Consider the following 16,837-nt stretch of genomic DNA (forward strand, 5'->3'; position numbering starts at 1 on the left):
TTGTATACATACATCACATATGTAATGGATACATTTGTCTCTCAGAAGACACTAGTGAAAGAATTCATATAAAAATGAATAAAATCAGATTAGATAGTGCATCAGTATCAATGTAAGGGGCTGGGTGATGGCACACCTGGTAGAGTGTACCTCTTACAATGGTCAGATACCCAGGTTCAAGCCCCCAAACCCCACCTGCAAAGGAAAGCTTCATGAGTGCTGGAGCAGTGGGACAGCTGTTGCCTCTGCTCAACTTCTCTCTGTCTCTGTCCAAAATAAAGTAGAAATATTAAAAGTTAATTAAATAAAATCTTTTAAAAATATCAGCATGAGTTTCCTGATTTTGGTTATGTGGTTATATAAATTTGTTTCTAGAAGACATGCATTAAAGTGTTTTAGAGAAAAGACATATCTTCAATAACTACTACTACTAATGTGTGTGTGTGTATGTGTTTATATCTCTTAATACATTTGGGCCAGTAACAAAAGAACCATACGCTAGGTAGTTTAAAAAACAAATATGAGGGCCAGGCAGTGGCATATCCAGTTAAGCAAACATAGTTCTAAGTGTAAGGACCTATGTAAAGACCCAGGTTTGAGCCCCCCCCCCCCGTTCCCTACCTTCAGGGGGGACACTTTTCAAGCAGTGAAGCAGGTCTGTAGGTGTCTATCTTTCTCTCTCTGTCTTCCCCTCCTGTCAACTTCTCTCTGGCTTGTCCAATAAAATGGGGAAAGAAAAAAAAAAGGCCTCCAGGAGCAGTGGATTCATAGTGCTAGCACCAAACTCCAGCGATAGCCACAGAGGCTGTGTATGTGTGTGTGTGTGTGTGTGTGTGTGTGTGTGTGTGTGTATGTGTGTATATATGTGTGTATATATGTGTGTATATGGTGTGTGTGTGTATATGGTGTGTGTGTGTGTATGGTGTGTGTGTGTGTGTGTATATATGGTGTGTGTGTGTGTATGGTGTGTGTGTATGGTGTGTTTGTGTGTATATATGGTGTGTGTATGTGTGTGTGTGTGTATGGTGTGTGTGTATATATGGTGTGTGTGTATATGGTGTGTGTGTATATGGTGAGTGTGTGTGTATGGTGAGTGTGTGTATATGGTGTGTGTGTATGTATATGGTGTGTGTGTGTGTATATGGTGTGTGTATGTATATGGTGTGTGTGTATATGGTGTGTGTATGTATATGGTGTGTGTATATGGTGTATGTGTATGGTGTGTATGTATGTATGTATATGGTGTGTGTGTATGTATATGGTGTGTATGTATTTGGTGTGTGTGTATATTGTGTGTGTGTATGGTGTGTGTGTATATGGTGTGTGTGTGTATGGTGTGTGTATGTATGTATATGGTGTGTGTGTGTATGTATATGGTGTGTGTGTGTATGTATATGGTGTGTGTATGTATATGGTGTGTGTATGTATATGGTGTGTGTGTATGTATATGGTGTGTGTGTGTATGTATATGGTGTGTGTGTATATGGTGTGTGTGTATGGTGTGTGTGTATGTATGTATACGGTGTGTGTGTATATATATATGGTGTGTGTGTATATGGTGTGTGTGTATGGTGTGTGTGTGTATGTATGTATATGGTGTGTGTGTGTGTGTGTGTTAAGACTCTTATTTTGGGTAGAGACATTTTTTGGGTGAATCAGTGAGAAAGAGGGATACCTGCAGCACTACCTCACTCATGAAGCTTCCCTCCTGAAAGTGGAAACGGGGGAGAAGTCTTTGTACATTGTAACATGTGCACTCTACTGGGTGCACCACCAACCCAGCCCCACAAAAAATACTTATTACTTACAGCTCTGGAGACTGTACCAATAAATTGAATATCTGGTAATATCCTCTTCCTGGGTAGTAGATGTCATCTTGCTTGTGTCATCAGATACCAAAAGGAGCAAGACAGCTGTTCCACCCTCATGATCAAATCACTCCTCAAAAACCTCACTTCCAAGCACCATCACATTTGGGGAACTTAGAATTTCAGCTTTAATTTGGCTTCACTTGGGAACACACATTTAGTTCATAACGATACGCATATGCATACATATACAGAAGAGAAATAGCAGATGTAAAATACTGATCTTTGGGTACGCTAAATGGAGATAGTATGGCAAATCTTTATACTGTTTTTTTTTTTTCATTTTTACTTTTGTATAAACCTATATTTCAAAATAAAATTGAAGTTTAAAGAACAGGAACCAGTTAAGTTAAGACAGAGAAACACAGTCCAAGAAGGACATAGTCAAGTGGGGGAATCTGAAGAGCATCAGCTTAAGTAATATTATTGAATTGACATGTAGCCTTGTTTGTTATTTTCTCTCGACTCTGTATGCCATTCTAATTAGACTTAATTCTTTTGAGCATGGGGCTTAAGCAGTAATAACCTGCACTGAGTAGGTGACACTTGAATATTTTCCTGTAGTGTAACTGTTCTTTGTCAGTTAGTAGGTATTACATAACCATTTACCAAAAAACAAGTGTTTTTTGTTTAAAACCGTATTTTATATTTTACTTTTTGTCATATAGTACTGAAAGAAAAAAGATTTTTGATAAAAGGATGTCTCACTAACATCTTAAAATATTAAAGTCTGTAGTATCTTAATGGGACTTAGTAATGTTTTATAGGTGATGGTTAATTTTCAGTTGCAAGAAATCACTACCAACCAGCCCCACTTTCTCAGGTTTTTTGTAGTCTCCCAATGAAATCTGACTTTCTTTGCACTCTTTCTAATACTATATTGTATTACTAATTCATGGATTAAGCAATTTCTTTTTGACACACTATCTGAACATGTGGAATTCAGGGGTTGACAGCTATTTTTGAACATACCATTCCATATCTTATATAAAGCAAGTATTCTGTGGCTGTCTAAACAAAATATGCATTTGTGGTAATTGTATGCAAAAAAGATGCTGCCAATTACAGCTGAGCTCTCTTTTTTTTTTTTTCTTTTAACTTATTTGTTTGATAGGACAGAGAGAAATTGGAGGGGGGGATAGGGAGAGAGAAAGATAGACACCTACTTCATCACTTGTAAAGCTTCCTTCCTGCAGTTGGGGATTAGGAGCTTAAACCTGGATCCATATACATTGTTAAGTGTGCACTCAACCAGGTGTGCCAACACCTGGCCCCACCCTCCTTAGTTACTAAATAAGACTTTTTCCCTGTGTGTGTACCATAGTTCAACTTAATTTGTTTCCCCTTGACTGTTGGAACTTAAACAGAATTTTTATAGTCAGAACTTTCATTAACACCTCTTTTCTACTCCGAATTGAGATATCATTCTATTGAAACATGTAGTTCTATTCTTTGAGATGTTTTATATTCAGCCCAGTTGCAGTTTTGTTTCTGACGTGAAATTTGCTTGTTGTTGATGTTTACACTATGGTATGTTGAACCTTTTATCCTTCGATTTTAGAGCTCTATGGATGGGTAGATACTTGTTTTGAGTGTTTATTTGACTGTTCTTCAGAACGGTTCTTCCTGTCATTGGAAATTAATTGCTACAATATGAGTGAGCTAACTTTCTAATACACTGAGTTTTATCTCATGCAGGCTTAAAAATTTTTTTCCATTGGGACTACCCCTTATGTGTCATTTCATCTTTTCAATAGCAGGCAGCTTTTTGCTTATAACTATTTTTTCAAAGTTAAAGAGATTCTCTTACATAGTTGCTATTTAAATGATTTTTTTAAATTTGTTTCACATTTTAATATTTTACTTTCATAGAATGAATTTAGATCCAGTAAGATTTTGCTGAATAAATACAGAAATGTATCTAGATAATCTGATTGTTTTTATTATTTCCAATAGAATCGTAAGAATGATGAAGCCTCTTATGAAAAGATGTTGAAACTTAGACGAGAGTTTAGTAGAGCCATAACAATTCTGGAAATGATTAAGAGAAGAGAGAAGACAAAACGAGAATTATTGCACTTAACCCTAGAAGTTGTGGAAAAAAGGTAACATTGCTACTGTTACAGACGATTAATAATTTTAACCAAATGATGGATAACATATAATGAAATGGTGTTTTTATTGCTAAGCTTTAAAGCAACTGAAATTCTTACTCTGAACAAAATTAATCTTTAATGAGGAATTGTCATTACTAAAATACGGGTTACAAATTTGGGGCGTGTTTAAATGAGTAATGTAGATTCTTGGCTAGAGAAATAGCTCACCAGATAAGGTGTGCGCTTTGCCATGTGCACAGCTGAGATCCAGTTCTTAATACCACATGAGGGCTACTATGGCCGAAGAATTAGCTCCAGTCCAGTGGCCAGTGAGCAGAGAAGGGGGGAGAAGTGAGCATCCCAGAACTGAAGGCATGACGCTCACCAGCAGCCATTGTTCCTCACCCCACCTTGGATGGAGTTTGAAGAAATCGTGTTAAGTGAGATGAGCCAGAAAGGGAAAGATGAATATGGGGTGATCTCACTCATAGACAGAAGTTGAGAAGTAAGAACAGAAGGGAAAACACAAAGCAGAATTTGGACTGGGTTTGGTGTATTGCACCAAAGTAAAGGACTCGAGGCAGTGCAGGGAGTGTGGTGGGTGGTGGGAGAGAGGATCAGGTCCTGAAGCATGATGGGAGGGAGAGCTAGGTTGAGGGTGAGGGCGTTGTGCAGAAAACTTGAGAAATTTCACACATGACAAAGAACTGTATTTACTGTTGACTGTAAATACGGTCATTAATCCCACCAATAAAAAATGAAAAATATATTGGGTTGTCAGAAAAGTCATGACACATAGAAAACCCATTTGACTTACAGTGAAAGGGGGTACTATATAATGGTTGACCCAACAAGAAGATATAGCTATTTTCAGTAAATCAGAAATGAAATAAGTAGCATTACAGCTGAGACTGCAGAAATCCAAAGGATTGTAAGAAAAGAAAAGAAACAGGGGGTCTGGGTAGATAGGATAATGGTTATGCAAAGAGACTCTCATGCCTGAGGCTCCAAAGTCCCAGGTTCAGTCCCCTGCACCACCATTAGCCAGAGCTGAGTAGTGCTCTGGTAAAGAAAGGAAAGGAAGGAAGGAAGGAAAAGAAAGGAAGGAAGGGAGGGAGGGAGGGAGGGAAAGAAAGAAAGAAAGAAAGAAAGAAAGAAAGAAAGAAAGAAAGAAAGAAAGAAAGAAAGAGAAAAAAGAAAGAGTACAGTAAATGGGGTGGGTGGTGTGCACTGAGTTGAGCACCATGTTAGCCATTCACAAGCACCTGGATTCAAGCCCCCAGACCCCACCTGCAGGGAGAAGCTTCATGAATGGCAAAGCAGTGCTGCAAGTGTCTGTCTGAATCACTTTCTAGCTTCCCTTCCCCTTTCAGTTTCTCTCTGTCTTATCCAATAAATATATATATATATATTTTTAAAAATTAAAGAAAATATACTATACATCTATATGCAAACAAAGGAGGCAACCTAGAAGAAATGGATAGAATCATAGAACCTTCCAAGACTGAACAGGAGTAAATAGATAACCTGACTAGACCAATCACAAGAGCAAAAATCCAGTCATTATTCAGAAATCTCCCTAAGCACAAAAAATGTACCCAGGTGGCTTCACAAATGAATTCTATAAGGAGCCATGTGGTGGCGCACCTGGTTGAGTGCACGGTTTACTGCGCCCGTGGACCTGGGTCCAAGCCCCTCAGCCCCTCCCCCCTCAACAGGAGGAAAGCTTCACAAGTGAAGTGCTGCAAGTACCTTTCCTGATCTCCCCTTTCGCCTCAGTTTCTCTGTCTCTATCCAGTAACGTCTTTTGACATTTTTTTAAGAGTGGTTAAAAAAAAAAAAGTCAAGTCTACAGAATTTTGACACCCATCATACTCAGACTCTTCCAGAATATTGATGGGAATGGGGGGGCCACAACTCTGATCCTCAAAGCAGGAAAAGACTATACAAACAACAAGCTATAGGCTGATGTCTCTGCTGAATATTCACACAAAAATCCTCAGCAAAATCTTGGCAAATTAAATCCAGTAACACATCAAGAGAATTAATTCGTCAAGAACAAGTGAGATTAATCCCAGGATTCAGGAATGTTTCAGAATATGCAAATAAGCTGATGTAATTACATATCACATCAACAAAACTGTAAAAAGCACACGGAAAATCATTTCCAAGATTGCACACCCATTTATGATAAGCTTGAATCTGACCACTGAAGCAATTCTGAGAGAAGAGAAAAATAACAGACTCCTCAGCTTGCAGCTCTACTACAAAGTTTACAGTAATTAAAACAGTGTGGGTGTTAGAATAAAGCACACAGACTGCTAGAACAGAAAAGAGTTCAGGAATAAATGGACATCTAATATTTAACGAAGGAACCAAAACTGTTCAATGAGGAAGAGTGTGGGTATGGGAGAGGCAGGTGGTGGTACACCCAGTTAAGTGCACATGTTACCATGCACAAGGACCAGGGTTCAAGCTCCCATCTTGGGGTGGGGGGGGTTGATAAGTGGTGAAACAGTATTGTAGGTGTCTAAGCCCCACCCCTGTCTACCCCTCACCTCTCCATTTCTCTCTGTTTTATAAAGAAAGAAAGAAAAAAGAAAAGTCCAGTAGAGGGGTAGGACACAGAACTCTGGTGATGGGAACTATATGGATTTATACCCATATTACCTTACAATTTTGTAAATCTCTAATAAAATTTTTTTTAAAGACTTCAACAAAAAATACTGGGGAAAATGAAAATGAATTTCTGCTTATAAAACAATGAAACTTGACCATCACTTAGTATCATATACCAGAATTAACTCAAAATGGATGAAAGACTTGGGTATTAGACCTAAACCTATAAAACTTATAGGTCATGTAGGTGAAACACTTTAAAACCTTAAAATACACTATTTTGAATAGACCATTCTCTGAGGAAAGCATATAGGAAGTCTACTCATGGAAAAAAAAATGCTTTGTTACTATTAAGAGAAATGAAATTAAAACTACAATGGGATACACTTCACACATGAAAAAATATTCAGGAAGTGACAAGTGATGGCAAGGATATAGAGAAAAAGGAACTCTAATTCACTGTTAATGGGAATGAAGACTGGAGCAGGCCCTTTGGAATGCAATATGAAAAGTCCTTAAGCAAATAAAAATGGAAATTTTTATGATCCATTGATATTAATCATAGACATCTATCCAGAGGACACGAGAACACTAATTCAACAGGCTATTTGCACCCCTATGCTCATAGCTGCACTGTTCACAATAACCAAAACATAAAAGTAGCTTAGCATAAATGGATAAAGCAGTTCTGAGATATAAATTCAGTGGAATAATACTCTGCAATTTTAAAAGGCGATGTTGTGTTGTTTAGAGCAAAACTTATGGACCTGGAGGTTATTAAGCTAAGGAAAATAAAGAAGTAGAAAAAAATGAATACCGGATGTTTCTTTCTCATATATGGAATATAAATCATTAAAGCAGCAATCTTACAAATAATATTGTGTGAGAACTTTGGTGTGAATATCAGAAAGAAGGTAGCCACAGTACTTTGGTGGTAGAAATGATGACTCACAGAGTCCTGAATGTCAGCTGCCTTATTCCTGTAAATGTTCTTTTAGAAATAATCTAATATTTCATTCCAGTTACTTGTATGTCATTTAATCAGGGTAGCATTGGTTTTACTTTCCTTCTTACTTTTAAACTAACATTTTGTTATTTTATTACATTTTCAAGATACCATTTGGGAGACTATGGTGGTGAAATCCTTAATGAAGTGAAAATAAGTAGGTCAGAAAAAGAGTTATATGCTACTCCAACAGCTCTTCATAATGGAAATCATCACAAAGTCCAAGAATGTAAAACAAAGGTGAATATCATCTGGAGAGAAGTATGTGGTAACAATGGCTAGCCATTTGCTGGTGTCTGTCGTAGTTGTTCAAGTTTGAGAAAGAAAGTAATATGCTAAAACTAAAAATTAGTCTTTACTATCTCCCAAGTCCTTTGCTAGGAATTTATGTATCTGTATATAGAGAGATTGTCTTTCATTCTTATGAGGTAGATTTTTCTCTCTGAGTTGTAGGTTGGATAGCCGGTGAGGAGCAGATTTAAGGTTCGAGTCTCGCTCTAAATCACTGTGCATATCTTCCCCACTGTTTTCTTTTCCTCTCAGGAGAAGATGGATAATTAAAGTTTTGTTACTGTCACTGACCCCAGAAAATCCTTCATCGTAGTGATAGTCATCAAGTCTTAAAGATGTATTTATTAAGATGTTTGAAAAGTTATTTTTTTTTGTCATCATCACTGTCAAAAGTTTTTTTTTTAATCAATTACTGTTCACCTTGAGTGATACAAAAAAGTCACGCAACTTCCAGATCACATTTTCTTCCTAGTAAACAGTTGAACTTTTGCTTATTTAAAATTTTTTAGACTACATAATTATATTTAGTTTTCACATGGTCTATTACTCAAAGTGTTCAGTTGAAATAATAGAGCTTTACTGTATGGTATTATTTTTAAGTTACTTAGGGTGTTTGTGGAAAATTCATCTTTTAAAAATGTATACAATCCTTATTTTTCATGGGTTCATTCTTAAAGGTCCAGGAAGAATGTGGAGCAGGAAGACTCCTCTATTCAACTCATGTCAATTTGGACACCAGAGTTCTTTCTTATTAATCACAGGCATCTAGCCCACATACCTGACTGACTCCCTGTAAAATCATATTTGCCTCTGTAGTCAAAAACACTATCAGTGCAATAAATGTCATACGTTATTGTTAACCAATCCTTTCTCTAGACATACGATGGATAAGCATAGGGAGTGAAAAAAATCTCAACCCAGGACTAGCATCTGTCTTTAATATATAGTCATTCTTAACGTAGATGATCCCTAAGAATAAACACATTCTGTTAAAACACTAGTTGAAGAGAGATGGCTACATTCACTGTCACTCCACTCCACTCTATCTACTTGACTGTGTTTGGTTTGCCACACATCCCACCTTAAAATAGAGATTGTTTTAAGAATTGGGTTTTTCTTTTTGGTAGAGCTACACCCATTGTATGAAACCGGTTATTCTACTAAGAATTTTGGTACTTAACACGACATTTTCATTCTGTGTGCTGTTTTGATCCTAAAAGTAGTTTTAACAAAAATCTGAACTGCGTGGTGAAGTATTTTCGCTCAGTTTTTTTACTTTTGATCCTAAGAATAGTTACTTATAAACTTAAAAGTGGTAGATCCCTCTTTCTGAAAAAGAATGTTAGCGTGTTAGAGCGGAGGGAAGCAGGGCTGCTCTGCTGAGGTGAAGGGGCACCTGGAGACCCATCCCATCAGTCAGTCTCTTTGCCAGATGACTTCTCAAGTACCTCGGCTGCTTGAAAACAGCTTGGCTATTGTTTAGTTGAGACAGTAATTTGACAGTTTAAAAAGAAATGTTCTTTTTTTCTAGCTAATAAGCTTACTTCCCCCCCAAAAAACTATAGCCCATGAAAATATTGTTTTAATTGCAAGGAAATATAGAAATGAACTAATGAATACATAACCAAATTTATTTTTAATATAAAAATAGTTGTTTACCATCATTAATTAGTACAATGCACTTAAATAAAATTAAAATTGAATTTAAATACTTCTTAGAGGTTGGATGGCATAATATTGGGCTGTCAGAAAAGTTGTGGTGCATTTTTGCATTAAAAGACATAGAAAAACATGTCATGACTTTTCCAGCAACTCAATAGAACCATTTCTTTTTTAATCACCAACGTCTTAGGACTGGCAGGGGAGCTCACTGGGGTAGTATGCATGCTTTGTCATACACATGACCCAGGTTTGAGCTTGGCCGTCACTGCACTAGAGGAAGCTTATGTTTTAATTAGCAGTATAAAAAGGAAACTTAAACAACATAATTATTTTTAACCATAAATTATAGAAAATGAAAGTTTTTGATTAATGTTCACATACTAACTTATGTACATTAAAAACTACAGATAAAATCACCTCCTGGGTAAAAGTGTGTGTTTTTCAGAGAGCAGCTTAGTTTTTAATGATTTCTAAAATGATTTTCATTTCTTCCTTTTGGGGGAAAAATCGTCATGTAAACAGCACCCTCATCATTTGTCTTTGAAAGAAGAGGCTTCTGATGTGGTTCGTCAAAAGAAGAAGTGCCCAAAGAAGCCTAAAGCAGAGGCTTTGGTAACATCTCAGCAGCCCACTCCCGAGACATTGCCTGTGATCAATAAGAGTGACATTAAGCAATATGACTTTCACAGCTCAGATGAAGATGAATTTCCACAGGTGCTTGTTTTAAAACTATTTTAAAGACATCTCCTTCTATAGCCTCTATATTACTATACTCTAAGACAGAATGAACGTTCAGAACTTTCTTCTCTTAACCCAGTGTTCCTGAGTGACATTTTCTACACCACTTAACGTAGCCACTGAAACGGCATTTGCTTTTTACTGTCCTTTTGCAGAACGTGGGAAGGTTTCCAGTTTTTCCTTTTATAAAAATGGGTGTCTCTATCTCCTGCTTATGTTCAGATCATTTAAGATGACATTACTAAACCCAGAGCATCAATATCTTAAGACATTAATGCACAATTTCAGAATACTCACTATGATTCTCTTTTTGCTCTAAAACACCATCGTTGTATTTTATAGTCTAGTGTAAATCTTACTGATTTGTTTGACAATGGCTGCTCCTAAAGAAAATGTAGAAGAATTGATTCAAATTTTAATTTGTGAAGATGATTTGTTATTTTTAAATTTATTTATTTTTTAATATTTATTTTCCCTTTTGTTGCCCTTGTTTTTTATTGTTGTTGTAGTTATTGTTGTTGTTGTTATTGATGTCATCATTATTAGGACAGAGAGAAATGGAGAGAGGAGGGGAAGACAGGGGGGGAGAGAAAGACAGACACCTGCAGACCTGCTTCACCACCTGTGAAGCGACTCCCCTGCAGGTGGGGAGCCGGGGGCTCAAACCAGGATCCTTCCACCAGTCCTTGCGCTTTGTGCCACGTGCACTTAACCTGCTGCACTACCGCCCGACCCTTTATTTGCATCTTTTTAAGTTTACTTTTATACATGATGAACGGCTTCTGTTCCTGAGTGCCATTTGGATACACACACGCATGTGCACACATACCTTAGTGGGGGGCTGATAGGAAGAGGTAAGGGGAACACACAGAGAAAACTTGAGAGGGAAAGGAGAAAGCGAAAGAGACAGACACCATGAACACTGCTTCACAATCATGAAGCTTCCCCCCTGCAGGTGGGGGCTCTGACTTGAACCTAGGTCCTTGTACATGTTAACATGTGCACTCCACCAGGTGTGCCACTGTCCAGCTTTTATGTTTAATTTACTGTTTTATTTAATATTCTCTTAAAACAATTAATAAAATCAGTCATTATTGATTAGAGGGCCATTTTATTTATTTTTAATTCTCTTTATTGAATAGAGACAGCCAAAAATCGAGAGGGAGGGTAGTGGGAAATAGAGAGGGAGAGAGACAGAGAAACACCTGCAGCCCTGTTTCACCTCTAGCAAAGCTTTCCCCCTGCAGGTGGGGACCAGGAGCTTGAACTGAGATCCTTGAGCACTGTAACATATGCGTTCAACCAGGTGCTTTACCACTCGGTCCCTTGAGGGCCATTTTAAGGAGGAAAATAGTATCCTAATAAATAGTTTTCCAGATAAAAAGTGGAGGGAATGACTGTAAGTAGAGGACACTGCTTAGGAGTTTGAATTCACTGGAGCATATAATGGACTAGGGGAGAAAAGTCAGTGGAATGTTCACTGAAATAATAGCAGATGGCAAATGATATCTGTCTACAGTTAGATATACTGGGAAATGATTAAGAATATTAAATAATATGGCATAGTTAGGTTAAAGTATATACAATAACCATATATTGGTGGTATTTATGAGAACATGTTTATGTTCCTCTATATATTACTAACCCTTAAGAATGATTCTATAGACTATCACTATAGAAACTTCCTCTAGGGACCAGGTGGTGGCACACCTAGTTAAACACACATAGTACTAGGTACAAGGACCCACACAAGGATCCAGGTTCCAAGTCCCTGCTCTCCCACCTTACGGGAGATCACTTCACAAGGGGTGAAGCAGCTCTGCAGTCTTGTATTTTTCTCTCTCTTTCTCCCCCTTCCCTCTCAAATTCTCTGTGTTCTATCCAATAAAATGGGGGGGGGGGAATGGTCACCAGGAGCAGTGGATTTGTAGTACTGGCACCAAGCTCCAGCAATAACACTGGAGGCAAAAAAAAAAAAAAAGTTAGTAAAAAAGAAACTTCCTCTTATTGCTAGAATTAGTTCATCCAATCCAGTAATAGGGCATAGTCAGTATGCTAGTAAGATTCCTTACTATTAGGGATCATCATTTCTGTTCTAAATCCGTAATGTTTATTATATAATCTTCAATCCCTACTCCACATGAAATTTTATTTTGGAACCTTTAGGTTCCTCTGAGTCCTGGTACTAGGTCTCATTAATTTTTATAGTTGCATATCAATCAGTGAGACCCTTGCTTAGAATGTTACTCTTCTAAAAGTCAGGGTCTCCTTTCTAAAAAGGTCATTACATTCAGCTAAACAGAACGGTTCACACAGATTCACCCAAGTGCTTTGCAGTAGAGCAGTGCTACTCTGTCTTGTTCATGCTTCTGATTCTAATTTCTGTTCTTTCCCTATATATCAGACTAAATCCTGGAACTAAAATCCTCGACTAAATCCACTCCTGGGGAATGGTGACCAAGGGGAAGGGATGGTACAGTTTCTGCCAAGAATTTCTTCGATTTTTGTGACACAAACTACATGGGCTTTAGAAAAGATTTCCTTTCAGATCTTAGGCTTGGGGCTTGTTTCCTGGGGAAGAAATCCTGGCTTTTGCTGTTTCTCCCCTTGATCCCTCACCCGTATAAGTTTAGGAGTCTTAATGGAACCTCAAACAAATGCCTTTCTTGTGGATGAACCTGCTCCATGGTCATTACTAATTTGGAAGCATAGAGGAAATTCCTCCCAATCCCCCTCCAAAGAAAGAAGAAAGGGATTTATGAGGTTCAGACTTTTTCAAGTAAAAGTGGTTGGGCCAGCATTGTCCCAAGTAAAACTGTGAGATGAGACAACTGAAACCTACCTTCATAAGTATGATTTAATCTAAACTGCACTGTGTCCCTGCCATGCAGTGTACCTGTATATCATCTGGTCTGAGTTTGGTGTCAGAAAGTACTTGACGATTACTGTGGCCTGTGGACTTAGGCAGATACTTTGACCTGCATGTCAGAGCTTTTTGAAAGCCTTTGTTCTTCTACTATCCTGCTATGGTCGTATCACTTCTCTCTGCAGCCAGTCTGCTCACCTCTAGAAAGTCTTCTTTCTTCTTTGAATTTTCCTGCTGTCTTCTTGGTTTAAAAGATGATCTTTTAAAAAAAATGAGTGGTGTGAACAGGGATTTGCCCTTTCAGCAAAATGTAAGATCTTTGTGACTTGGGGACCCGGGCGAAGGGACATGGGGGGCTTCTCATAAACCTGTTTTTACTTTCTGTTTTTGGACTTTATTAAGTTTATAGTATTTACCTATTCAGAAATGGTTATTGAACTTAACTGCAAGAACTAATCCATTCTCGCCTAGGCTGTGCCTACCTTACCCTGTGTTGGGTCCTGGGTTCACACTCTGCAACACCTCGTACAACCCCAGAGTTATTACTCTGTGGATAGTGGAGCAGTGTGATGGTTGCTCTCCCTCGCCTCTTCATCCCCTCCCCAACTCTTTCTTTCCCTCTCAGAATAACATACGGAATAGAAGTTGGTCCAGGAGACAGGTCTGCACTGTCACACATGCGTGCAGTCCTGGGATCATTCCCTGACACTGCATCGTATATATGTATATACACACACAGTTTTTAACTATAGAAAATAATGGCTGCTCTTCCTCTGTGGGGAATTCAATGCCTACTTTAGCAGAGGAGTGATTTACTATTTGTGATGAGCGTCTGATTTTAGATCATTAAACAGGCTGATTTATTGGCTTCTGATGACTCCTAAATGGACAATTTTTACCTCTTTTTTTTCTAGGTACCATCTCCAGTATCTGAACCTGAAGAAGAAAACGATCCTGATGGTCCCTGTGCTTTCAGGAGGCGGGCAGGATGCCAGTATTATGCTGTAAGAACTTTATTTTTTGTGGTGTTTTTGTGAACTGGATTTAACAGGTAACTTATGTCAAGGTGATTTAGTCTTGCTCTAAAAAGTAAAAGTCCATCAACAGTTTTTTATTTGCTATCCCCTATACAGGTATTAATAAAAGTTGACCAAAGGATAGTCTTTTGAAAAATATCAGATTTATTTATTTGGAAAATGTTAATGCCTTTGATTTTAGAAATCTAGTTTCACTTTGGGCTTTGCCTGTATAGTTTTAGCAGTTGTTAAAATCACTCTGTCATTGCTCAGGCTAAGTAAGGCCAGAATCTATAATTCAGCTTTTGATGGCTATTCCACATTCATTGAAATTTACTGTTAGGCAAACCAGTCTTTCATGTACATACCCAGCAAGTATCAGACTTGAAGAAATCATTTCTTACTTTCCCTTATGGCAACATTTTGCCTAATCATTACATTCATAACTTTTCACATTAATTATGAGGTTTTGTTTATTATTTGTGCTATTAAGAGTTAGTCTAGCATTCTGTCAAGGAATGAGCCTCCGAAATACTCACCTTCCAGTGAATGTGTAATTAAAGGGTAATGAGGATGGCATATATATCTAGTAGAGATTGTCATTTTGCATTATAGCAAATTAAAACATTTCCAACTTTTTAGCGTGTGTGTTTGTAGTTAATGCAGGAGAAGTAAGGAGTTGTTGGCACATTATACTGATGAGAGGAAGATAAATTATTGGGGGGAAATGGCAGAAGTGGAAACAAAAGTAGAATAAAGGAAATGGGAAAGCAAAGAAATAGACTATCTGTTCATAAAGGAAGAGTCAGCCTTCCTGAAATACAGTTTTGGTTTCAATTTTTTTTTTTCTTCTAGTTTATCTGAAAGAAGTATAAACTTGCTATCGTAATCTCCTTTACTTTTCTACATAAGTGTAAAAGTTGAGTTGCTCTCATTTTTTCCCAAAGATTGATTAATAAGAGAGAATACTACACTATCACTCTGGCATATGTGGTACTAGAGATGAAACTCTGGACTCCATGCTACAAGTCCTGTGCTGTATCACTGAGGCACTTCCCTCACGGAATAGTGATCTTTAAGATGCCTTTCTTTTGAAATCTACCCTAAGTGCTTTTTTTTTTAAATAGAGCACTGCTCAGCTCTGGCTTATGGCGGTGCTATACGGGGGATTGAACCTGGGACCTCAAAGATTCAGACATGAGTCCCTTTGCACAACCATTAGGCTATTTCCCCCCACTCATGTGTTTTTATTTGTAAACTAAGTTCGGCTTGAATAATCTTGGTATACAAACTCCATTCAGCTTCATGAAATTCTACCTGGTCAATATAATTTAAACCCTAATTTTACATTATTCTACCTAATTAATTATTCTAATTAATCTACTCTTTAACTGTGCTTTATTCTTATCTTCTTTATGATTACTATTGTTGTCATTATTTAGCTTTTTTCATTTTTCTTTCTTTACAGCCTCGTTTGGACCAAGCTAACCATTCTTTTGAAAATTCAGATTTGGCAGATCTGGACAAACTGAGATACAGGCATTGCCTTACAACACTCACAGTGCCGAGACGGTGCATAGGGTTTGCAAGGAGGCGGATTGGCAGAGGTGGCAGGTAAACATGTTGTACTGACTTGGTTTCTGTTCATGAGCCTGAACTAAAGATATAGAGTAATGTAGTTAAGTTCTTCCAGATAATATTGGGTTTTATATTACTTTTCAGGGTCATAATGGACCGAATCTCCACAGAACATGACCCAGTCCTGAAACAGATAGATCCTGAAATGCTGAATGGTTTTTCAAGCTCTTCCCAAACTACAGACTTTGCTTCTAAGTTTTCTCGGACCAATGCTTCTAGTAAACTTTGTAAAAATAAACTGTCCCTTTCTGAAATACTAAGCAATATCAGATCATGTCGACTACAGTGTTTCCAGCCAAGGCTACTAAATTTCCAGGACAGTGATAGTGAAGAATGTACCTCAAGGAAAGCAGGGCAGACTGTGAACAGTAAAAGAGTTTCTGCAGCATCTGTAGCTTTACTGAACACCAGCAAGAATGGCATATCAGGTAAGCAGGCCCTTTAAAGGTGCATTTTTATATTCCCGCAGAAGAAAGGAATTTTTCCCTACATTCTGTTACAGCCTAAGAAACCAAACCCCATTACTGTGGCTCACAGTTTAGCCAGAATATCCTGCCTGGTGTATGTAGAAAACCATTGACTTCGATTTTTTAATATATGTACCTGGTAGGGTAAATGTTTAGGTAGAATGCTTAGCATGGGCAGAGTGGGCATAAATTGTTGCCAGGTTACCAAAGCACGTGCTTTCTGCTCTTGTTAAGGCAACGTTTCACAGGGGCCAGGTGGTTAAGTACATGTATCACCATGTGGAAGGACCCTGGTTTGAGTTCCTGCTCCCCACCTGTAGGGGATGCTTCCTAAGTGGCGGAGCAGGTCTGCAGGTGTTTTCTCTTTCTCCCCATCTGTCTCTCCTCCTCTCTCAATTTCTCTCTGTCCCGTCAAATAATATAGAAAGAAAAGAAATGGGAAAAAATGGCAAGCAGGAGCACTAGATTTCTTGTGCTGGCACTGAGCCTCAGCAATAATGCTGCTGGCTCAGCATTAAAATAAAAAAGAAGAAAGAAAGAAAGGAAAAAGAAATGTCTCATTTTTATTTA

General features: G+C 37.9%; 1 protein-coding gene across 3 annotated transcripts in view; it reads left to right on the forward strand.

Moving 5' to 3' along the window:
- EPC2 (enhancer of polycomb homolog 2) overlaps nt 1-16,837 on the forward strand; it is a 126,771-nt gene that overhangs the window by 89,650 nt on the left and 20,284 nt on the right. For 2 of the 3 annotated variants that reach the window (XM_060178094.1, XM_007522234.2), the window contains exons 5-10: nt 3,825-3,973; nt 7,697-7,829; nt 10,065-10,256; nt 14,061-14,150; nt 15,631-15,776; nt 15,885-16,228. In XM_060178094.1, coding sequence (XP_060034077.1) covers nt 3,825-3,973; nt 7,697-7,829; nt 10,065-10,256; nt 14,061-14,150; nt 15,631-15,776; nt 15,885-16,228 — 1,054 coding nt within the window. The remainder of the gene's footprint in view (nt 1-3,824; nt 3,974-7,696; nt 7,830-10,064; nt 10,257-14,060; nt 14,151-15,630; nt 15,777-15,884; nt 16,229-16,837) is intronic. The other variant, XM_060178095.1, reaches the window with a different exon arrangement.

Source organism: Erinaceus europaeus, chromosome 18, assembly GCF_950295315.1.
Source record: "Erinaceus europaeus chromosome 18, mEriEur2.1, whole genome shotgun sequence".
Taxonomy (NCBI): Eukaryota; Metazoa; Chordata; class Mammalia; order Eulipotyphla; family Erinaceidae; genus Erinaceus; species Erinaceus europaeus.